A 25,308-nucleotide genomic window follows, 5' to 3' on the forward strand; every position below is an offset into this window, starting at 1 on the left:
AGTGCAAGGAATCAAGTGTAATTAAATCACGTGACTGAAATCGCGGCTTGGACTACATCTACAACAAACGTACTATTTGTTGAAAGGGTACGTAAACTTATCCAATGTATGCAGCCTAATCCTAGCAAAATCTCATACGATCAAACTGAAAACTACTATAAATCATACAAAGTGATTCAATTATTTCATGTTCAATACCTAGGTAGTCATTCTTAATTTGTTAATAGCATTTGTTTCAAGAAGTCAAATCTTACACTGACCATTATACCACAAACGTTAAACCTACTCAAAGCAAATGAGCAATACTATGTAAGGGAAGCACTCGTGGGTCGGTTACTTTACACTTGTTAGCCAAAAGCTAAACTAGTCACACTTCTAAATCAAAAGCGGTTTGTTTGTTTCTATTTTGCACTTTTACAATTTCTACATGACCCTAAATTGCCAATTGTTGAATTTTGTCCTTTCAGCATATTTCTGTCAACAGAATTGTAATATTCCATCAAATGAAGCCCAAAAAATCACGACTATAAAGTGATATTCAAATTGAAAATAGGCTTAATTTCAGACATATTTCGTCTCATTTGAAAATGACATGTTATTAAAATCAGAATTGCACAGTTTTGTAAATATTAATAAAGTTAATAGAACGATTGTTTATCGTCGAGAAATAGAAATGAAACAAAGTATATCTCACTTCTTTAATAATGGGAACCACCACATTAATTTTATGATTGATAAATAGCCACTCGAAATAGAAGCAATAAATTCAAAAAAAAAATCACAAAAACTCAAACGGTCACTGTGACAGTATTTTACATTAGGTGAGCACTATGGTGTGGCAAATGATTTTTTCAAACAAAGCAAAATAATTGTTTCTGTTTGTGTTGATAATATCCATATAGCAATGGTTGTGTTAGTTGTGTCACATATACTGTCAGTATATGTTAAAATTCAATTTTGTCGATCGACAGAAAATAATGCGGGAATACCTCGGCCATTATCTAGATCGTCAATAATTGGACTCAAAACTTATTTGGTCTAATTGGTGCATTCGTAATAATCAGTCGACTTAAAACTAATAAACAAAAAACAAGGAAATTATTTGATTGTCATTGGCTAAAACAAAAATGCAAACACGTGAATACAAGATTAAGTTAAGAAATATAAGCCTCGGTGTGATTTAAACTGTTCACTGAACCAGCAATGGTAAGTGAATGCTATCAAAGCCTCCTAGGAACAACTCAACTTTGCTATCTTACTTTTCAAATTGCTGGTGAAATTAATCCAATAGCGTTAATTAATATGAAGCCAACTATTACAATAAGTGGTCAATTTAAGATAATTGACAGAGAAAAAATCATAGGTCTTTTTTTCGCTCCATGTTATCGTTTGACTTAGGTTCCGCTTTTGAGTTTTCAATCATGCTCCTGAATAATGCTACCAGTGCCTTTTGTCTTATATAAGTACACACATTTTCAAAATAAATCACCCTATGTGCTTTTTAAAAAAACAACTTAATTCCGATTTGTTAGATAGAAATACCCAAGCATTCCATGGAGAAGTTGTTTAAAGCAAACTGCAACGAAATAAGGTGCGCTCTCTAAGAGTGGTTTGCGTTGTAACCTTAAACTTATCCACATAGTTGTCTACCACGTCTTGATTTGTTTACCTCGTTCAAATGTTATGTAGAGAAAACAAAAGCTTTTTAAACACCACTTGCGTGCTGTAGAATTATCTCCTCGAAAAAGGATGTACTTGCAATTGACTATCTCAAAACATTCTGGCAGTTTGGGATTTCAGCGTTTGAGCTTGCATGGTTAAATGCATATCTTATACATTTTGATTGAATTATAAATTGCTTTTGGTTTCTAATAGGATACTTTTATTTCGAAATGACTCATATCAACGTCAGATAGGAAACCAGTAATCTTTCTTTTCTGGTAGGTTGCCGTTTTATGTCGAATAGGTTATATTGTTTTCCTGGAGGATTGCCTTTCTCGGTAAGCAAGGGTATGTTCTCTTTCTGGAGGATTGCCGTTCTTGGTAAACAAGGGCATTTTCTCTATCTTGAGGATTGCCGTTCTTGGTAAACAAGGGTATGTTCCCTTTCTGGAGGATTGCCGTTCTTGGTAAACAAGGGCAAGTTCTCTATCTTGAGGATTGCCGTTCTTAGTAAACAAGGGTATGTTCCCTTTCTGAAAGATTGCCGTTCTTGGTCAACAAGAGTACGTTCCCTTTCTGGAGGATTGCCGTTCTCGGTAAACAAGGGCATGTTCTCTATCTTGAGGATTGCCATTCTTAGTAAACAAGGGTATGTTCCCTTTCTTGAGGATTGCCGTTCTTGGTAAACAAGGGCATGTTTTTCGAAGAGCTAGATAAACACACAGAAAGAATCATCAGTATGCTGACAATAGGCATTGTTTACCTTAGTTATAAAAAGCCCTACAACGGAAACCTATTTTAACAATAATGAAAAAAGTTGTCATTATAACTGTTGTACTTTCATTTTTCACTGTGTGAAGTACTGTAGAACCCGTTTACTAAATTCACGAAATCTTTGCGGCTACATGCGGTGTGCAAATAAGCATCCTAGCCTAAAAGTCAAGGTCTTCACACATGGAAGGCGTTTGTTAACGTTACGTGTTTGGATTGAAATTTGCATATGTTTTGGGGAAATTAAAACCTGTCCTTAAACTGTCGCCGTTAAAACATAGCCTTACGTGTTCACGCCATATTGATCGTATAGCCTAGGCTATCGTAATTCATAACTGGTTCAAATATATTAATTTGGTGAAAACTTATTCCAAATGTGCATAAACACTAAAATACACAAATGTGATCTTGATTCACTAATGGTTGAATTAATATTTAATTATTCTGGCATGGTTTTGTGAACAACTTCTTTGTTTGATCGTTGTCATTTGCTGTTTCTCCCTGTAGTAGATCAGAATAACTTGCTGTTACCGAAATTCGCTACAGTCTCACTTTTATTAAGGTCTTTCAAGAAATTTCACCCGGGGAAGACAAAACTCAAGATTTTACCATTTTGAAATGTATTAAATATATATCAAACATGCATTTTTAACATTCAACATTAACATTGTAACAATGATATATATCAAAATATATATAAATACTAAATTAATACCATACATGTATGTCATTTTGCTGACAATACCCAACGTATAATCCAATGTTTTCTTATCATATAGAATTACGTTCTGCAATACCTCATTTTGCAAAGCTAAAGGATATACATTTTAATGGCTTTGTTAGTATAATAAGTGATATAGCATGGGGTTCCAATTCGTAAATAAAGGTTGTATACACCAAAACCATAATTGTATACTTAATGTATTCCCAAATGCGCCAATAATTTGTTGTTGCCTATCATTAACACTGCTACCTTAATTTTTGTTCAATGTTTCTTTACAATGTGCATATTGGATGATCATGCATTACAATACATATAACACTTAACAGTTATGTTGGGCCAATCTGTAAGCGATACGTAGAAGGTCAGTCTCTTTGCACGAGCCCATTCATCATTGTGTTTTAACATGGTGTCGGTATATTCCAGACATTATTTCTATAACACAAAGCACACAAAAGGTAGCCCACACGTCAAATTGTTAGCGCATATGTTTTGCTCTACAATAGTTTGTAAGCATACACATGTTATTCAAAATCAAATTTTACAATTAATCGAATACATTAACATAGGAATCATATGAACATAAAGTGTATGCATGTATATCGAACCAAACACATTGTGTATTTAATGAACAAACGCTTTCAATATCAATGTTGATAAAATTTAAATGTAATATGAATTATCCAAAAATAAACAGCTATAACTTTCAAGATAGTTTTGAAAATGTACAGTATAGTGCATTCCATTTGTTGGAAATAATTGAACTGGATTTTGGAAACAATCATCTGACCATTGTCATTCTCTGAGCTCCCGACAACGTATTGATTGTTTGTTGTCAATACTAGCGTTATAGTTCAGCTAACAAGTATATAATTCATCAATGACATTGTTACAAATGCAATAAAGATGTTATTACCCTGGAAATGGACATGCCATAAAATGCAAGAGCCAGATACCATTCACCAGAATGTTTATGGCAAAAATTGTCATTGGTCAACGAAGGAAATAGCGAAGTCTTTCTTACTTGTAGTTTGTCTGTCTATTCAATTTGTTTTGAATTTCATCGTTACCAGGTGAATATTCTATGAAGCCATGCAGAAAATAGTAGTTGATGGACTGTAGAAATCTGAGCACAATAAATCGTAATACATTCAAAATATGAATCATATTTTGCGCTTTAAATGTATTTGGTAGAATGGTCAATGAACAAACAAGATTTACGATAGGATATTGATATTAGTCCATAAAATATGACAATGTTTACATTAAAATGACTTGTGTCGTCTCGCAGACTCATGTAGTTTACTATACTTTTTGTACGGGGAAATTTTAAAGCCCCCGATTCTCATTTCAGTGTGTTCAGCAGACTTTAAAGGTTTGTGAAAATATAGTACATCCTTAATAGGGTAAGAAGGGGAGCACAAAAATAGGTCTTTGTACAGCATTAATGAATTTATGCTTGATATTTACGAACTGGAATAAGCTTTGTAGAAAGGTGTTTTCTTAGCATGGCCTTGTTTGTTATTTGGCATGAATAATATTATATTTGGTATGAACAGTTTGCTTACATTCTGATTTTGGAGTTTCTGGGTTTACATCCTTTATTTTTTTTTTTAACATTTTTTTTTTTTTTTTTTTTTTTTGGTAACCAATGATATTATTTTTCAGCATTAATAGCTTGCATGCTTATGTATGTGCTCTATTCGTATACAGTGGTCATGTATCACAAGAAAGAAATCGTCCTTAATCACATGAAGCAAGCCCTAAACACAATTCCGAACGACTTAACCTACGGATAAAGCTTTGTTATCGCTTTATGATCTTTTGCAAATATTTGCGATACAACAAATGATAACAAAAGTATACAACATGTTTAAAGTGTCATCATTTCGCTTAATAAGGTGATCAACTTCAACTGTTTGGTTAAAAGTTTAACCGAGTTGTTGATAGCATTACATTACAAGAACACGCTGGAACTTTTTTTTCATTATTTCGGTTTCCTTCAAATAGTTACTGCAGTGCGTCACATTTGTGCTCCGTTTCAAATTTAAATATATGGCAAAAACTATAAACAATAGTATTCGCAATTGTTAAAAGGTGTGTACATTTTTATTTCGTTTGATATTTGACATCCTTTGAAACTGAGAATGGTATTATCATATTCCGTAATGCATTCATTCCGTTTAAAAAGCAATGCTACACACGCGCATTGCTAATTAAACTATCGCCTTACAAATGCAAGCTATGCCATCTCGCCACTGCACTTCTACAGTTAACCATTTCGTCCCAGTGAATTCTCTCGTCTCCACTAGAATCTCGCGAGATTATCGATCGTCCGAGAATCTCGTCGTTTCCAATTTTGTTATCGTGGCAAACAAGGAACTCCATGGAAACGTTCTGAAGACATTCATTGGGAAGGCTGAAGGTTAAAGCTTCGTTCCATACTGGATTCATGACATTGTGTTTAGTTGATGTTTTCTTCTTTTTCTGTTTCTTGCCCGGGCCAGGGTTGAGCAATATCTTGACGTAGGGATCTGAAAAAGAAAGAATTGCAAGTACATTAACATTTCTGCGACAAATGCAATGTCTTGAGTAGATTTAGCTATGCATTTATTTTTTTATTATCATTGAAGAAAGTTTCACCGAGAGCAAAATATAAAGACATCCACAGTATAAAGTTTATACTATAAACATATTAGTATCAGTTTGACTGTGAACTTATATGTCTATGCAGTTGAAATTCTAATATTCTTAATGTACTAAAATTCGTTTTTGTATAAAAGCATAAACTTTTGGACGGAGACTTCCATTTTCTGACTTTAAATGCATTAGTATTGTGTGCTCTCGAATGACTTAATCTTCATTGTATAGAATGGTAGTCCTTAGGAAGAATACTAGCTTAATCGTTTCTTCCGATTCCACAAATATTATAAATATTATAGGTCATATTTATAGGTCTCGTTATAAGTCACAGTGTTGACCAAGTGCATGTAGCGCACTGTACTGAGTTAACATCCGTACAGAAATATGTTACCTACTTAAAGCTGCACTCTCACAGATTGAACGTTTTGACAACTTTATAATGTTTTGTCTTGGAACGAGCAAATATTTGCTTAAATATCTGCAAACCACTGATAAAAGACTGCTGACAAAAGATCAGAACGCAGCGTTTCATATTTACTTCCCAAAATTGATGTTTTATGCATTTTTCTTAAACCGTTAGTAACGGTTTAAGCCATAAAACATTAAATTCGGAATGGAAATATGAAACTCTGCGATCTGATATTTTGTCAGCAGCCTTTCATCACATGTAAGCAGATAATTACGCAAAAAAATGCTAATTCCAAGACAAAAAAAAATAAGTTGGGAAAACGGTAAGTCTGTGAGAGTGCAGCTTTAATGCGAAACATTGCACTTCAACTGTACGTACTTAACTGACAAGAGCTTGTTGCCAATAGAAAGCACCTTTCTCTTGTAGAAAGGATGGAGTAAGAGTGAAAACGTAATTCGATTTATCACAACATATGCTTCATTTCTTGGACAAAAATAGAGTGTCATGCCTTCTCCACGCAATTAAGAAAATATAGAAGACGCACTCTGGGCTAGCCATTTTTGTCAGAGTAAACCTCTAGGAAGAATTGCATTGCCTATAAGTGAAAGGAAGATCGGAGACAACATTAGTATGCCTCAGGCGAACCGCAGCAAATGCGAAATTTGTGTAAGATCGTCGAATGCAAGAGTCGAGACATCGTTGCCATATTAATGAAGGACTAAATACGGACTACAATTTGCTGTCTATTAAGGCAGAGGCATGGTTGTTCCTTTCGAGAGAAAAATCTGGAAGTGAAATTATCTGACATCTTTAGGCTATGGCTAGTATGGCTCGTCGAATGATATTGAACATTATAGACAGACGTGTTTGAATGCAAAGTACAGTTTGCAATTTGATGTATCTTAAGAACCTTCAACGTTTTCGTTTTTTTTAGGAAAACCTGTTTATGAAAACACAAACCAATGATATTCCGTATATTCTTCTATTAAAAATACCCTTACCTACTTATATATCATTTTGTCATAGTTCGCAAGTTTATCTCTACTAATAAACGGATAAGATTTAAACTAGAAAACCATTATGCGTTATTTTTAAACGGGGAACGACAGATGAGACAGCAACATGATTGTTGCGTTTATTATTTTAATCCTTAAAATAATGTTTTATCGGCCTCCTACTGGCTCGCATTGTTAACTCAATGTTTATTTTGAGGAAATACTGTATTTGCCGAGTTTTGGATCATTTGGTTTCTAGTCACTTAAATGATTACACATAAAAACAAACAACACTACAATTGTGTATGTTTATCTTTACAATAATAAGAACAATTAACTTAAAAACATAAACACTTTTACTGGAGTCAGATTAGATAATATGCAATTATTGCAATATGTCAACGGCAAAAACATATGCACGTATTGTAACACATATTTACTTAATCTGCATAATCGGAGAATAATCACGTCTTAGAGACGTCGCGTGCGGACATAGCAGTCTCTTAAGGGACAGTACATCTCCATTTTGGCCAATAAAAAACATCTATTGACACGTCGGTGTAAGAGCTCTTAAAAAAGGACTACATTCCTGTCCAATTTCGAACGAAAAAGTGCGTAATAGTATTACATCTAATGGAATGTGGTTCCGAACGTTTGACAATTCATAGTGATATCCTTGCTTCATTGTTTAACGGCAAGGAAATAACACTTTTTCACACTATTTCATTATGATAGCTCCATATTTTTTATTTTATAAAATGGCTGTGAGAATGCTCCGTTACACTGCTAACTAACTGTAGTTTCATTAAATTGACATGTGCTAGGGTAATTGTCTCTACAGTAAAGATATATTTGCATCTTCTTTTCATGCCTACAATACTATTATGTCAAGGAAGCTTCTATCATTGTTCGATCGTTGCTGAGTTGTACTGATAAAATTAGGACACTCGAATCAGGAAATAGAACGAGAGCATTGCTTATTAAAAATACAAATTGACACCGCGTTTGTGTCTGACCTACTTTGCTAGACAGTTTCCAGGAAGCAATTCAATTATGACGCACCATTGTTTGTAAAAACGTATGGACGAGAAAGAATTCCTAGAACATGTGTCACCCCTCTTGGAATACTTCAACATATTATGGATATGGCACATATTTCATAACATTTTCGACAGTGCAGGAAACTTTGTCATGCGTTATTACGGGTTACAGAAATGATTGAACAGAATGTTAGGTAAGATATTACCGGTAAATGGATCCACTTTAACAGTATTATGAGTGTGTGCTTACTTATCCATCATAGAAAACTGAAAGATGCACTCTTACTCCCAGATAGATTTTCGACAATTAATAATATTGTTTTAATATTCCACAAACGATGAATAAATGTCGACAACAATGGTTTTTATGAAGGATATCGAGTTTAATTTGAAAGTAATGAGCATAAAACACGGTATTTCTACCTCATGAGACTATAGTTGACCAAAGTAAATCTTTTAGCATTCACCAATCATTTAATATTTTGCGCTTTCTGCCATTTAAAACATGTGACAATCTTGTTATCAGTAATTAACATTTTCCATAAATGCATTATTTAGTAAGTAGTTAAAGGTATATCAGTCAAAATTGATTTTTGTTATACATGTGCATGTATTAATTTTGAATAAGAGTGTCACTTTAAGACCTGATGTGCACACAAAATCATAGTTATTTTTTTATATAGGATGATGAGCGTAGTTATTTGCCTTCGATTCTGTATGCGTTCTATTTTCCTTGAAACCAATAAAACTCTTATACTCCATGTTAAACACGTGTTTTCCAATTTAAATGTTTATGACCATTTGACTTACAATTATAATGTACTTTTAGGAAGTTTAAATATTACGCTTCTGTATTGTGTATATACATTGCGACTATGCGACATCTTCCTTATCATAGGCAAGCTTTTGTACATAAAACAATAACATGTCTTATTTTGCGGAGTAATCGTTAAGATTCGTTTATACACTCATAAAGACATTTTCTTTGATATATCTTTACCCAGGCCAATTTTCATATCAGTCTATGTTATCATTTGGCACTATTCGTACTGGGGATGCCGGATATGTTTAAAGCAATCGTCTATATTGGCATGACCAGACAGTCGTTTGTCTGCATTATTTCCTGATTATGACAAGCAAACAACCAATACGACACTAACCCATTGTTATTTTTCCTTCCTCTATGTGTCGTAAATTCCTTGCTTTCATCACAACAACCGTAAGCCGTTCTGCGCTTGACAGGTAACCCAGGGAGAATATGATGTCACCATTCTGAAAATAAAGTAAACATATATATTTGTGCAAAGATCATGGACACATACACAGGCTATTGTATGGGGAAACAAGGACAATATAATAATACTCTTTGTCTGCGGTTACATTTTTGAAAAGTCAAAGGTAACTGTAATAGGACGTTTTACTATATTACCAAAATATAGTTTTACTTTTTGCGGTTACGTACTTGAAAATCGGATAAAAAATACTTTCATTAAACTTTAAACCATACTTCTCAAATGAGCTTTATTATTGATTTCAATATGGCATTTTCACTTTTTCACATTTTGCAAAATAACAGAATGTATTAATAAAACATAGGGCCTTAATATTATATATCAATATTTGAAAGAAAAATTATACGTTTGTATCTATACTAAAAGAAAAAGAAACTGTTCATTATTCGAAATCTTTCTTAAATAATGTCAAGAAGATGATAACATGGCGTGTACATCAAAGTACTGTGTTACTTAGAGGTACTATCTCAAAGCATTTGACAAATTTCCATAATTAAGTAATCTTTAAAAGAAGTATTATTTCTAGGATTATGTCAAAACCTGTTGTTGTTTTTTCTGCATGCAGTTACTTTATTTCGCTGGTAAATTACCAGGTAGACTTTAGAAAAAACATGATTAAGAAACCATTCATAAGTTTCATATTTAGGAGCCGTCGTAAGTTCATAAACATATATAACTAAAATGCCTGCATTATTGATGAAACATGTGAATGTCAGAAAGTTGATCTATAACTGGTATTGATGTAAATATAAATACGGAGTTAAATAACGCAATTGCCTCGCGGGGGCAATAAGATGTATGTTGCATTAACTGATTTTGAGTCGTAATAACAAGAAACCAACATTCTAAGTAAATCAGAGGCCATTCTGTTTTAATTAGGATCATTTAAAGTTTTTTAACTGAATTGCCTGATGACCCTGACCACTTGTGTGAAGTATAAAGTCAATGGAATAATATAACGGTTTTCGAGATATATTAAAGATGCACTATTACTCCCAAATAAGATTTAACACATTTAATTCAATTGTTTTAAAATATACCAAAAAGGATAAACAAATGTCGAAAACAACGATGCTATGAAGGATACCGAGTTTAATTTCAAAGAAATGTGCAGAAAACACGGTATTTCTACCTTATGAGACCATAGTAGATTGTAATAAATATTTTAGCATTCACCAATCATTTAATATTTTTACGTTTACAGCTATTTAATACAGGGAAATAATATTGTTAATAATAATTAATATTTTCCATATTTAGTGAGTAGTTGAGGGTGTATCACTCAAAATTTATGTTGGTTTTACATGTGTATGTATTGATTTTGAATAAGAGTGTCACTTTAAGTAAAACTCCGAACCGGCCTTAAATCATTTAGCGGACGCTGAGCCGAAGCCAGTCATCGACGCTGTCTAAGACACCGACAAACGGTGGGAGGAGAGAGAAAAACCATCCTCAAAATGCTTTTAATACTCTTAATCAGTATAAAATAGTCTAACATGCCAACAAACTTCATGTTTTGCTATAAAAAGCATCTTAATGCACTTTGAGAGTCTGTAAATCCAATTAGTTTAAGCCTTTACAAATTTACTGTCGTTTAAAACAGGCAAAGCGTTTGTTTTCCTAAACATATTGCATCACGTATTGTAAATGCCATAAATCTTGACGGGAAAGCGAATTTTTCCTTCTATTATGTAACACAACAACTGACTTACAAACATATGTCCACAATAACGCTATCACGTAAAACACAGTCTTGATATTCGAATTGATTTACCATTGTAACTATAGTAAAGGCTAAAACCATATCTAGTTCAACCAGAGTATGTTTTCTTTTGGTAAGCTCTCTGTTAAATGAGAAGTTAACGTTGTGAAGAAATTTTGATAAACTAAGGTTTGAACACTAATTATAAAATATTAAATTCATAATGATTGTTCTTCTTACAATATTCACACCTCAAAATGCGAAAATTTTACCAGAGACCCGGGGTTATTTAGGTAATTCAGGCCACCGTGGAAGAAGTACACTGCTTTTTGTTACAATAGTAAGTGACCTAACTCAACCATAGAAAACGTATGAACGAGTATAAAAAGCTATCTTACATCTTCGTTACATTTCTGGTCTCTTTTCACCAGTGGTTTCCAGTAGGTCTGTCGTGTAGATATATCGATACTATCAAGCGTTAGTTTGACTTGCCCAATGCATTCGTGTCGCGAAAACTGATCATAATCGTAGATAAGCAACTCCAATGTCATTGTCCGTAGGATGTCAGGCTCAATTTCGAATATGAACTCCTCATCGAATATCGGATCCGTAGTTTTTCGGTGTATTTTGCTCTGAAGTTGTGTTCGCCGGTCGGGGAGTAGTCTGACCTTGCAATATGGGTCAGCTGTTCCACTAAACTCCCTTGCGGTGAGGTTTTCAGCTTCGATGATATATACAGTGAGGAGAGAAGTTTCTTGATTAAAGTCAACGCTAAAGTGAATACTACCTAGCGGGTCTTCTTCAATACTTGCAACAGATCGCTGTCGTCGTAGAGCCTGCAAGTTAAATGGTAAAGATTAACTTCCTTTTACGAACAAAAACAGTAGTGTTTGATCGTATAATTAGTTCGTTTGTAAAACCTGTTTGGTTATTCATCGGTTAAGAAATAGAAGCTATTTTTTTGTCTAATGAATGGTCGCATTTATGAATAAAAAAGACCACCCCAAAGAGAAATGCTGCGTTTTTGTTTTTAACGAGCATTTTTGAACCAGACTATTCGCTGAGGGAACTTGGAATTGTTGACATTTTACTGCATTCTTTGAGAGAGACTTCTATTCTGATATTGGTCAAAATGTAAACGCTTGAAAAATTTAACGTTATGAAATAGTTATCATGAGCAGACAATTTTACACAGATGATGGCATTGACATGAAATCGCTTTATATTTTAAATAAAAAATATGAAATACGACTTTATTTCCGAGGTCTGAAAGAGCATAGTTATTTTTTTTTTTTTTTTTAAAAATTGAAAGTCTCGTTTGTTTACTGGGTTCATCGCGTAATCGCCTGTTCGATAGTGTTAAGATTACAAGCAAGCAACTCATTGTTTCTTGCATAGAAAACAAATATTTTGAGATATAAATATAAGTGGATTACTGTCTAAATCAGACAGAATGCAAGTGCAGACTGTTTACAATGCATTTGTATGCAGTTTCTTAAGTAGTTTCATATATTGCAACACCATTGTTCAAAGCGGATTAAGTTTCATTTCAAATGTACTGAACAGTCTTATGCAATGTTAACATGTTAAAGTATCTGTCGACATGCAAATGCAGCTGAGTAAAACAGTAATGAAGCTTGAGCGACCCTGACTTGTTGGCATTCCCTAAGGGACATCACTGGTAAAGTACAATGAGATACTCCTAAATTAACTTCCAGTGGGATGCTATCAGAGACATAGAAATGGAAATGAAATAGATATCCAAACAAAGCGATCGAGACATGAATTCATTGCTAATACGATTGTTAGTGCTTTGTCAAAATACGACCTACACGGATAAGCAAAACAATCTCATTGCAAAAGAAATATGCATGTTTATATAAAACTGTACAAGAAAAAGGATGAGAGAGAAGTAGTGTTCGGACAAATATCAATGATTGTATGAAACGATTCATTTACGTCTGTCAAACTTCATGTTAATCAAAACATATGATTTAAAACGGATCACTTTTACAGTATAGTGGGTACCTATTGTAAGTCAAAGTATCGTTCAATTTATAAGCTTTATAGCTGCTGTTGAATTTCCGTCCTAGTGAGTTCTTACAACACAATGTCACTCAACAGACTAAATAATAACTACGACTTTTTTGTCGCATTATGGAAATTTAATTTAAAATAACAAGGACAATTTTGTTACAGTATGAAAATTGAATTGAACGAATGTCCTAGATTTCTACGCTATAAAAGGAATAACAATAAGATCGGATAAGTGCACAAAAAGAAAAGAAAACGTACCCTCCTATCGTAAAGTTTTGAATCAATTTTCCTAAAGTCAATGGCATCCTGCATGGAGGCCCTACGATGGCGGTTATTTGTCGGAAGTGGAGACGGAATATCCTCTAACCCGGAGGATATTGAGGTGATTAAGGGCGTCGACTGGAAAGCATACGTAAACTCGCGGTCCTTGAGGCCGCCGAGGGACGCTGGCGTAGTTGTACCGGAACTACCCTCTGAAAAGGTTGAAAATAAAAATTTAAATGCCGAATAGGTGCCCGCATATAGCCCAAGAGATCGTTAGTTTGATGTCCATCGGCACTCGTCTTGTTAGACTCAGGAAAAAAACTCATAAAATGGTTTCTATTCAGAAAATGGACTTTCGAAAATAGATAAGATCAACTCACGTTGACGTTAAATGAATTGTACTGAAATTGCCTGTGTCGGACCGTAGTAAATAAAATAATAGTGTTTACATGTGTGGTCCCTAAATCCATAGGCACATGACATTAAAGCATATTTGTTGGAACACATAACAATCAATTATCTCAGGAAAATTGTGAATAGGGTGATAACCAAAAACTCTAACGTCAAAGCGTAAACAAATTTGCAATCGCAATTCAGTCAAAACAAGGGCAAGCTTAAACTATCTGAAAAGCACTTCTACCTAGAATAGATATTTTGGTGTATTGTATAAGAATAGTCACTGTAGTTTAACAAAATTGCTTTCTTAACACATCTTTACTTTCTTTATCACTTCAAGCGCATATCGTTAAAAGCCGTTTGAAAATAATCGAGCTGAAATAATCATAAATGTGCTATATCATACCACGACGTGTTCAGTAGACATATGTTGTTTTTATCCAAAACTATTTTATTCCCTTTGTTGTCGGTGGCGATATCCGAGTGGTAAGCGTATCTGACTCTGAATCAGATGGTCTTGGGTTCGATGATATTACTGGTTATTACCCAGGAATCATAACAGAGCTTAGGTTGCTAGCTTGTTCTAGATCGTCAATGATCATTGTCTCGGAGCACGCAAACGTGTCTATTTATTCAATGAGCAACAACACAATAATGTTTACTAGTTAGCATATTAAACAATTTATACCGGACTGAATCATGTAGTTCCAAATGCTGTATTTGACTACTGTTGAAAAAAAAAACTATGAATAAAACCCTGGAAACTTAAAGCCTGGTGACAATTCAGTGTGTCCTTAAACCAGGACAGAACACGCAATACTTAGAAGCATGTAAAAGTGCCGGGAGTTTTTTCCCCACCAGTGCAAACATGACTGACCCTCATCGCGATACTCAAAGAAGTAGAGTGTCTCTTATGTTCTAGGCTTACTGTCTCCTGTGTGATGTCAATATAACTAATGTACAGCTCTTGGAAAAGGAATCGCATTATTAAAGTTATACAAGAGTATCATGAGAGGGAGTTTGCTCACTTCAAGCTAAGGCAAAACAATTTTAGATGATGGATTATATGTTTGGTTAAATTATATATAAGTTAGCAATGAATGGTTAACTTCCAACACTATTATTTTATCAACACGTATATCGTTGTTCCAAAAATAAGTCGAGACAAATAGACGACACATACAAAAATACATTCAGTGTGTGAATACCACGTGATAATTGCGTCATAAATGGGCCGTCGGAAGGCAATATTTTGCTTTGAATTAATACTTTAAACAAAGATAATTTTACTATTTCTTCCCCGTTTTATATGAAACATAGCGCTGTCAACACTGCTTACAGAGCCCCGCCTTCTGTCTTTTACCAAAGTTTGATTGAGAGTCTTGTTTCTAAAATCACTTCGACAAACCTTTACACATAACCGCCGCCTGATGGAGCACTGTCAAAACATAAGTTTTGAAACAAATTTGTCGATGTTTGAGGAAACTTATCATCTAATCAAACTACGGTAATCAAACGAAGGCGAGCTGTTTAAGCAGCATAGACAGCCCTTTGTGTCAATTATGAAGGTAAAGAAAAAATCTTCGTTTTAAGCAAAATGTTGCCTTCCGACGAAGCATAAACGATGTAATTTATCACGTGGTATACACACACTATTGATTGATGATCTACACTGATGATATAGCTGATATAGGTAACACGAATACTGTGTTAAATGTGAACTTGACATTACCTTAGAAAAAACAATGGCTCGAAATAGGGGCATGGTTTGCAACAGATGGAAAAACAGTTGATTATTCTAATCACCTTTGAACAGTTTTAAATGAGACTTGCTTTTTTGTTTTAAACCAAGAAACCATAACCGCTAATGGTATGAAGGCTCTTAGAGTAGTACTAAGTATTTTTAATTTCAAACCGAGCGTTCTATGCCAATTATTTAACGCTTGTGTGAGTGCTACGTTAATTGGTCTTAGATATAAAAAAATCATATATCAAAAGAAAAGCGTATTCATCTTAAATTTTGTAAAATTATTCTTAGTATGAAAATTAGAACATTTATTATGTCAGTTTATAATGCTTAAGTGGGGTATTTTTCTTAGATTTATGAATATGCCTAAATGGAATGTTGGAATAAAACTATTTAATATGAAACACGTTATACACCGGTATTCTAGACTAAAAAATGTTTCCACTAACCGATTTATTAGTTCATTTATGAGGGAACATGTTAAAACCTTACCATTTTCAATTCAAAACTTTCAACGATAGTGATATTCCCTGAAAAAGTCGGTTTGAAAAAGATTCCCGAGAAAAAAGAAAGTTAAAAACTACCTACCAAGCTTAATTGTTTTGGAGATCTTAGTGGAAAAAAATGAGGTTAATTGGGCTTTTACTGTTAAAACAGGTTCAAATTATAAGTAACTTCCATTACCTAGAGTGTAAGATATCTTCATCCAAACCCGAGCGTAGGGTGTTTTGCGGACACCAGGTTAAACACGCTGCGCGAGTGTCGGGATGAACCTATCTTACACGAGCGGCTATAGTAGATGCTTTTTCCTCAATTAAACAAAATAAAGTAAAAATATATTTTTTCGCTGGAACCCTTAAGTATGTAGTGAAAATAATGTGCGTATAGATATGGGATCATTCGTGGATATGCGCGCAGTGATTCAGATTATGTAAATAGTCAAATCGTTCTTTAAATAATTCTGAGGAGGGTGCAGCATTATTTCTTAAATGGAGCGTGAAAACTTTTCTATGGTACCATTTGAAGCGAGAAATACTAAATTAGGACTTTAAATATTGCCACAGGACAAGGTTTCCTTGATGCTATATACGACGGTCTTCAACAAGGGAAGTTATTGTGTAATGACAATAAATAAAGGAGTTCCATACAGGTACTTGTTTTATCTTTGCCCATGTGCAAGATAAGAATTTCGTGCATGGCCAAATATTTGGATCTACTTATCTGAGGTGGGATAAATGTATGGTTTCACATATGTATGGCTAAGTCACTGACCAGAACAGAAAGGTGTACTTTAATTATAAACTCTTTCTATCAAACGTGTGGGATTAATTATTTGCTTCTTTTCTGGACTGTTCCGTAGCGTTCTATATTACAAACAAAGAGATTGATCAGCCTAAGAATTATTTGCAATCTTATTTTGCTAAACACAATGATTAATTTAGACAAAGTCCTGCAGTTACTACAAAATGTAGCTACAAACATGTGAGCTAAACTGTTAATGCCCGTCCGGAATTTTCCGGAAAATTCTAGGATGCATGGACCTAAGAATTATTTGCAATCTTCTATCGTTGAATTAAATAATTAATTAGACTTAGTAGACATAGATCCTTTGATCAAGACTAATGAATAGATAAAAGGAGTCATTTGACACACGTTGCTTCAATATATATGTCAATATAACCTTATTTATCTTCCTTCTAATGTCAGATATCTTTGTTGGTGAATCCTCTGTCTACCTTTATGTTCATTTATTGTCAAATGGTACTGGTCATATATCAGGTGAGAAAATAAAGAAATAAATGGAATTAAAAAGGTTTTGTTAAGATACCTGCCCAAGTACATTGCAAGCACGTTGGCATCTCACTCTGAACGACAACGGGTTATATTTACACCTCAACTTCCATTCCTTAAATGAACTGCCTTTCGGTAATTGCGTTTATCAATCGATGAACGCAACATCTTCGGATATGTTCGGATCGCAATTCATCGCATGACAATATACATGAAAACTATTGATCTTGTTATTGTTTTAATTGTGTCAGCAGGTCCCGTAAAATATAAATCAACATTTTAGAAAGTGTTAATTTATGAAATGTTAAATATATTGTTGCCATTAGTGTTTCCATTTTACGTTTAAAAGTGATTTCAAGTGGTTGATCTTTTCCCGCGTTCTTGTGATGTCATTTCAAAAACTCTTTCCGCTTACGGTCGGGTCGTTCCATTTTTAACAGAATGGGTGATAAGGGATAACTGTAAGGTTTTCTCAAATGAAATGAAGCATTTCTTTTACAGTTCTTGAATGAAATAATGACCTATTAATGTAAATATAAGTATTGAATTGCGGGATTGATGTCATTATCGGGGATATGAACGCATTTGGGCTGGTCAAAGAACGCGTGAAGTCCTCCACACACTTTAACCAACCCGACTGCGTGCATAACCCGATAATGACATCAATCTCGCAATTCATTCCGTAAATGTCTTGGTTTGTCTTGTAATAGTACATTATATCCTGTAGAAATTGAGAAATTAAAAGGAAATAAATTTAATGTTTTCAACTTCGATTCTCCATCAAATGAAGCCCCGAAATCGCATAAACATAAAGTAATATTCAGCTAGCATGGAAAAGAGGTTCCAATTTAGACAACTCTTTAAATCACTTCACAATGTCATTTATAACATTCAGATATTCACATTTTAGCAGATATATATCAAGTAAACACAGTGCTTTAATCTTCGAAATAACAAGGAAATAGCATTTTGAGAAATGAAAGGGAAACATTTAACACTCAAGTGAAATGAAATTTTGATTTCCGCATTAGCCTTTGAAAGGGAAGCGTCACGAAGAGCAAGCTGGAGTTGAGTAATAGTTGTCAATCTTAAAAAAACGTGATATAAACACGTTTTAGCCAATTTTCTTGATATTCCTGACTTGCAACCTATTACATCAATTGTCTTCTATATGACGTCTGACCAAATGATGGTTTCTAGTAAAATTATTTTTACACTTTTAACAATATGTTTTTCGAGAAACTAGGTGTTTTCTGCTGGATACTGATTGTTGATGCACTCTGCTTGATTCTGCTTGTTGGTGCATTCTGCTTGATTCTCTCCGTGTAGGGTTATTCTGCTTGATTCTGATTGTTCGTGCTCTGCTTGTGTATTCTGCATTGAATGTTTGTAGACAAGATGATTATTTGTTTGTGACAAAATTGGCTAGACTAACCAATCAAATATGTCGTGTCGTGTCTTGATGAAGAAAGGTATTCAATAAAGTAATAAAACAGTGTGAGTTAATTTATTTTTTGGCCTGGTCACAAAAAAGCAAATATCTTTCTTAAAAACAGAAGCAATGACCACAATGCCACAATTAACAAAAAAACATTTTCACATTGTATACAAACTTTCCCGATAAAATGCAAATGCTTTAAGAGGTAAAATCTCATAAAAGCTGTTACATTTACAGTTTGTGTATACCATATAATAAATAACCTTTACGATTTCAAATGAAACAAAGGACAGTTTACACCGCTTAAAGAGCCCAGCCTTCGTTAAATAGAAAAAATATCTTTGTTTAAAGTCTTCAATTGCAGCAAAATATTGCCTTCCGACCTAGCATTTATGACGTTATTTATCTAGTGGTATACACACTGTTATAGCATTGTAATTTTCTTTCAACATAATCGTTTCCGTTTTCAGAACACATCGTTTCGTTGAAATATCCTTTAAATCATTTTTTATGATCATTTTATAATTTATATCATGAACAAACTGACCAACCGCTTCAACTTTTGAGTAGAGCAAGATCAATGACATTATTCAGGCTGTCCGGTTACCGCAGTGGTTAGAGCTCTCGCTTCTCACCTAGGGGACTTCGATTCCCAGCCTGGGCGCATGTGAGTTTGTTTGGTGCAGTCACTAAGCCGGACAAAGTTTTCTTAGATTTCTCCGCTTTCACCCGCGATCACCAGATCGCACTCTTGCGTAACATTGTGCCACCGAGAGCGATTAATGTTTTTATAACATGTTTCTCAATCGTAGAAAAATAAATTAGATTAAATTGGATTAAATTATGACATCAACGTGTCTTTTAAAGAGGACTCGCACCGGAGGAAATTCGATTGATCATTTAATGCCCTCTTGAATATGAAATGAGCATAAACCGTTTCGTATGTTACTGGTGCAAATCAGGAACGAATTAATTATTTAAGTTTTTACAATTGGCAATTGCGATGCATAATACGAAAGTAAAAACCACCTGTAATTCTTTAGAATTGAGTTGATGCATCATATTCATCGAATATTCAACATTTGAATTCTTTAATATCACAGGTTAACACCCATCAACTTGTTACTCTTATGACTTGGTATGAAAATGATTTTTTGGTTCAATTCATTAAGCATGCATTCGCACTTCAGACTCAGTTGAATCCACATTAGGCCGTATCGTAATTTGTTTGTCTCAGGTTTCATGCCTACAAAAGGGGGTAGGTAGGTCGGATTTTTTATTAGGCAAATTATTTATTGATATTACTCTTTTATGCACCAGTCAATTGTAACCACGCCCCTTGTCCGGGGAATAGCGGTCCAGCCAATCCCGGGTAAAACCCCGTCCTGCGGGGACACGGCTGGTAAATTCACCGACAGTGCACCCGCACCCCGGGGACATCCTAGGAAAGGCCCATTCCCCGCTATTTTTTGCGCAAAACAAAACCATGCCATTCACCCGGCACTGCGGGGCCATCTGGAAGGTTAAAAGACGACCCATTTCCCCCGCTATCCCCGGTTTACCCCAAGCCCTGGGGGACCGTGGTTACAATTGACTGGTGCATTGCCAAAAACTATAACGGAAATGCTTAGGTCATCTATACAATCAGTATTAGCCTCACGGTAAACCAGAAGTTTAAAAGCCAAAAACATTTCATTTTATTTTTACTTTTCAAAGAAAGTAAATCATACGAACGATACAAAATATTTCTTAAGGCAGTGAAAAGATTTTGGGAAAGGCAAAATGATACGGTATGTCAGGAACGCCTTACAAATGATTGTACGGCGAGAATCTTCGACCAATGCACAGCAAATTTTGATTCATTTTTAACAGTGAATTGGTTATAAGAATTATACGAGCCATCAACGAACAGGAGAGTATGTACTGGTACATCAAAAGTGTGTCCTACCGGATTGAGGAAGGAACACACAAAATCATGGATAAACATTAAAAATATACATTAGCAAATTAAACATGGGAAAGTTTCCGTTGGTCTATTAATAGATCGTCCAGCCGAGTTGGCAACGGGGAACACATCATAGAAAATACTTTTGAGAATAAATAAATTAGAAATCAACCAGTATAAAGTATGCTCCATTACATCAATTGTTAGTGAACGGTGTGTGTATACCACGTGATAAATTGTGTCATAAATGCTGCGTCGGAAGGCAACATCTTGCTTCGAATGAAGACTTTAAACGACGATAACTTCACTAGTTCTTCACCATTTTAAATGAAACATTGTACAGTCTACACCGCTTATGGAACCCCGCTTTCGGTCATAAGCGAACCGGAGTGTTTATTCAAACCATGGAGCTTTATTAAACTCATCTTTCAGGCAACAATTAACCGTATTCGAGTTGTAAATCTGGGCACGTTCGTACTCTTAATCCAAATCAAGAAACTTTGATGAATTTCTTTTTCAGGCAACAATTACACATATACTCAAGTTGTAAATATGGTCACGTTTGAAGTCTTAATCAAGACAAAGGAAGCGGCTTTGTCGAACCCATAATTCTGGCAACAATTAAACAAAGACTAGAGTTGTAATTCAGGGCCGGGTGTCGTTCGTTCCAGGTTTCAGCTGTCAAAACTGCATGAACCAACTGTCTTTGTTGAGCATTCATATATTCAACAATTGTATAACGATTTGCAAAACAAATTTGTATACGAGTACATGTAATTTAAGATGCACTCTCACAGATATACCATTTTTACAACTTTTTTGTCTTGGAAAGAGCAATCTTTTGCGTACATATCTGCAAACCAATGATATATGATTGCTGACAAAAAATCAGATCGTAGATTTTCATATTTCCGTTCGAAAATAAATGTTTTATGGCTTAAACAGTTACTTATGATTTAAGAAAAATGCATAAACTATCATTTTTTGAACTTAAATATAAAAATATGCGATCTAATTTTTTGTCAGCAGTCTTATATCACTGGTTTTCATGGATTTTCGCAAAAATTGGCTCGTTCCAAGACAAAAAATTAAAAAAAGTTGTCAAAACGTTCAATCTGTGAGAGTGCAGCTTTAAGGGTTTATATTAATAATTTTTCAAAAAGTTTCACCCAAATCTTCACTAAACTGAAACATGTTTCTTAACAACGAAGTACATTACAGGAGGCGCTTACAGGACAAAATTATATAAAAGCTCTAAAGAACTGACAAAACACATAACCTATATGACCACGTTGATATCGAACAATGTATTGCGAGATATTGTTTATGAGAAATCGCAGCCAGTTTTTTCCCGTTTCTCGTATACGAATTCATCATCAATATTTTCAATAAAAAATAAGAAAAAAAATATGATGCATATTTCTGGAAAAACGACAGCTGATCGACAGGTTTCAGCCAAAACTCAATATTTGTTTCAGCAATTTAACACTTCATGTCAAGCACAAAAAAAACTGGCTGAAGTGAGAAGAAAATGTGCCTTTCGGGGAGTTTAATCCAACTTGGTCACCTTTATTTTGATTGGCATTTTTGTACACTTAGTGTTTTGAATATCACGATGAAAACGTCGATGACAATATCAGCATAAAACATCAAACATAATCCCTGGTACGAGGAAGAGGGAAAAAAACTCAACGACACTTAACGAGAAACACAAACCTACAAACAACAAAAAATAACCACTCAAGCATCCGACTATCTGATATCTGATAGGATAGGAAATGATAGGATTACAAGTCAAGTCCAGTCAATATTTTATTGGCAGATACATTAACTACATGAACATAAACACTAAACAATTTAAACAAGCATGGTGGTGAAATTTACAATTAATCAGCATAGTCAATAATATTATGGAGAAAAGTATGCAAACTATATGTATTGATCATGGTCTAAATTACGCATATCATTATTCAAGTATCCTATCAGCATGAAAGAGTATTATCCTCGCATTTTAAAAGCTTGATATAATAAGTTGCAAGTTTTGTTAATGACATTTACATTTGTTGTTGACAATTATTTTAGAATGATATTAGAAAAATGTATGGACGTCAAATCCATTGAGTTTTGTTGCTTCCATTCTCAAAATCATTTTCAAAGGTCATTGCCTTCGTTCAATGGCATTTTAGGACAAATATAGTCTTACAGATTGGATTTTTTTATTTTATTAGAGACCAGCAGAGATAACCAATACTCAGTTAAGTGGGTAATAGGAACATATCTCTCCCTTTAATCAGACCGAATAAATGCCCAAACCCTTTATTTGGATTACTTTTGTCTCAGAATGTGGCGGATGTTAACTGTATCTGTGAATTTTAGTCAGCCTCTTCTTCCCTAAAGAAAATGAATGCCAAGATATATTTCCAATTACAGAACTGTTCAGCGCGCGAAGGAGACAGCTTAACCTAATACTGTATTTCTTTAGAAAGTAAAGGTGGCGCTAACAAAGCTTTGCATTTTAACGTTCGATGGGATCGGAACTTCGTTTTAGAAATTTGTATCCACTGTTTTTTTCCAATTCAGAAGCTAAAAAATATAAATGGAACAATAATTATATTTTTCACAAAGTTTAAATACCTTTATATAGTCTCATGTTTCGTTTAAGTCATACTATTGCAGACCTACAAAATATATATTAAGTTAACAAATAATTTGAAAAGAATACGTCAATTAAATTAATATTCATTCAATCTGGATGGAAAATGTGTGTCATAAGGTTAGAAAACACTTCCGCAATAGGTTAAATTCCGCTGTTTTGCTCTTACGGTTACTTTAAACTGATAAATGTATTGGAATTACGCGGGTTGGGAATGAAAATACACCACTTTTGAATACAACATGAGTTCCTGTTGTGTCTATCATAGTGGGTTGTGCCTCGCCCTCATTTAAAATATTGTCATACTTACACTTCTTTATTTCAGAAATCTTGTTTGTCTCAAACAATATGAGAACGCTTTATAGCTTAAAGCAATATAGTAGTTTGCTGCCAATGCCAACGTTCAAAGTTCCTCTTCGAACAAAATTAGTTCTGACATGGGATAATTAATTAACCGTTAAAATAATATCCGATTCTTACGGGGTTTTTTTCTAATCAACAATACGGAACTTTTCGATCCTGAATCATAACACCTCGGCTTTTTCCCATCTTAAACCTTTGATGTATACGAACGGCAAACAATGTCATAATCCTTTACATTTAATTACGCTGCAAGTAGATGGCGTAGTAATTTCGATACTAGTAGATCGCGTAGTAATTTCAATTGAGTAGTTAAGCCTAATTAGGACCTTACCCTTAGGAATTTTAATCATTTATGAAATAATAATACTTTTCACTTCGTAAATACAAATAACACGTTGAATCATTACAATTAGTGATTATTATTATTATTATTATTAGTAGTAGTAGTAGTAGTAGTAGTAGTAGTAGTAGTAGTAGTAGTAGTAGTAGTAGTAGTAGTAGTAGTATTACGAACTACTTCCACTTATGCATCGCCTTACATCCGAGTGTGTTTTCGATAGAAAATGGCCGAGGTATTTCGATTACCCTTGTATAGTACGATCACCTTATAAATTGGTAATTCCTGGTGTTTCGAAACAATGGATTGATTGGTCGCATAAAATAACACTTACAATTCAATTTGAAACATTAACGCAATTTTAACTTAAAGTCTTGATCTAAAGTTAAATGTTCGTTGATGAGATACAAACGAGCAATCTTGTCAACGAACGCATCGTACGTTCACTTTTAGGAGTCGTATTTCCTTGTTCGTGATATGTTACATTGTGAAACAAATGTTAAGATTGGAAATATCAGACTAGGTGTACACGAATTATAGGCTGATGCAAACATTATCTTTTGATTTCAACGTTATTGCGGTGGTATGTTTATCTCATTAATAAACAGATACAAAAAATAGCCATTAAAATGGGGGGGGGGTCTCAATTTATAGCTACGTGGCCACATATTCACCAGTTAAAAAGGGCAATACTAGTGTGAATATGTTTTATCTGTACACAAATAATATGTTTATCTTTTTGTTACGAGCATCAAATGAGTTTAACATAATAATTCATTTCAATAAAAATAATGTCGCTTTGGATATATCAAGTTTAACCTATAGTCTACCCTTTTTAATCATGATTAAATTAATCGCCTAAGCGGGCAATCGAACCCGGGTCGCCTTGGAAAACGTTTATTGTTAGCAATATTTTGTGTGCGTGTTTTGGGGGTAAGTATATCAGACACGATACCAATTAATAATAATAGTGTTGTTTTGCATATATATCTACCCGTTTTTATCTTAATTTGATTTCTGACACAGGCTTGATATTCAACTGGCATTGCTCATCGAACGATATCTGGTCGTACGTTCGATTAGATGGCGCAATGATATATAT

At 34.1% G+C, this 25,308-nt stretch overlaps 1 protein-coding gene across 2 annotated transcripts in view; it reads right to left on the reverse strand.

Moving 5' to 3' along the window:
* Positions 1–3,154: 3,154 nt before the first annotated feature.
* LOC128224489 (synaptotagmin-1-like) overlaps positions 3,155–25,308 on the reverse strand; it is a 60,385-nt gene continuing 38,231 nt past the window's right edge. For both annotated transcript variants that reach the window (XM_052934336.1, XM_052934337.1), the window contains exons 2-5: positions 13,531–13,745; positions 11,634–12,071; positions 9,402–9,513; positions 3,155–5,688 (exon numbers count right to left, since the gene is read on the reverse strand). In XM_052934336.1, the coding sequence (XP_052790296.1) occupies positions 5,384–5,688; positions 9,402–9,513; positions 11,634–12,071; positions 13,531–13,745 (1,070 nt within the window). In that variant the 3' untranslated portion in view covers positions 3,155–5,383. The remainder of the gene's footprint in view (positions 5,689–9,401; positions 9,514–11,633; positions 12,072–13,530; positions 13,746–25,308) is intronic.

The sequence above is a fragment of the Mya arenaria genome, chromosome 17, assembly GCF_026914265.1.
Source record: "Mya arenaria isolate MELC-2E11 chromosome 17, ASM2691426v1".
Taxonomy (NCBI): domain Eukaryota; kingdom Metazoa; phylum Mollusca; class Bivalvia; order Myida; family Myidae; genus Mya; species Mya arenaria.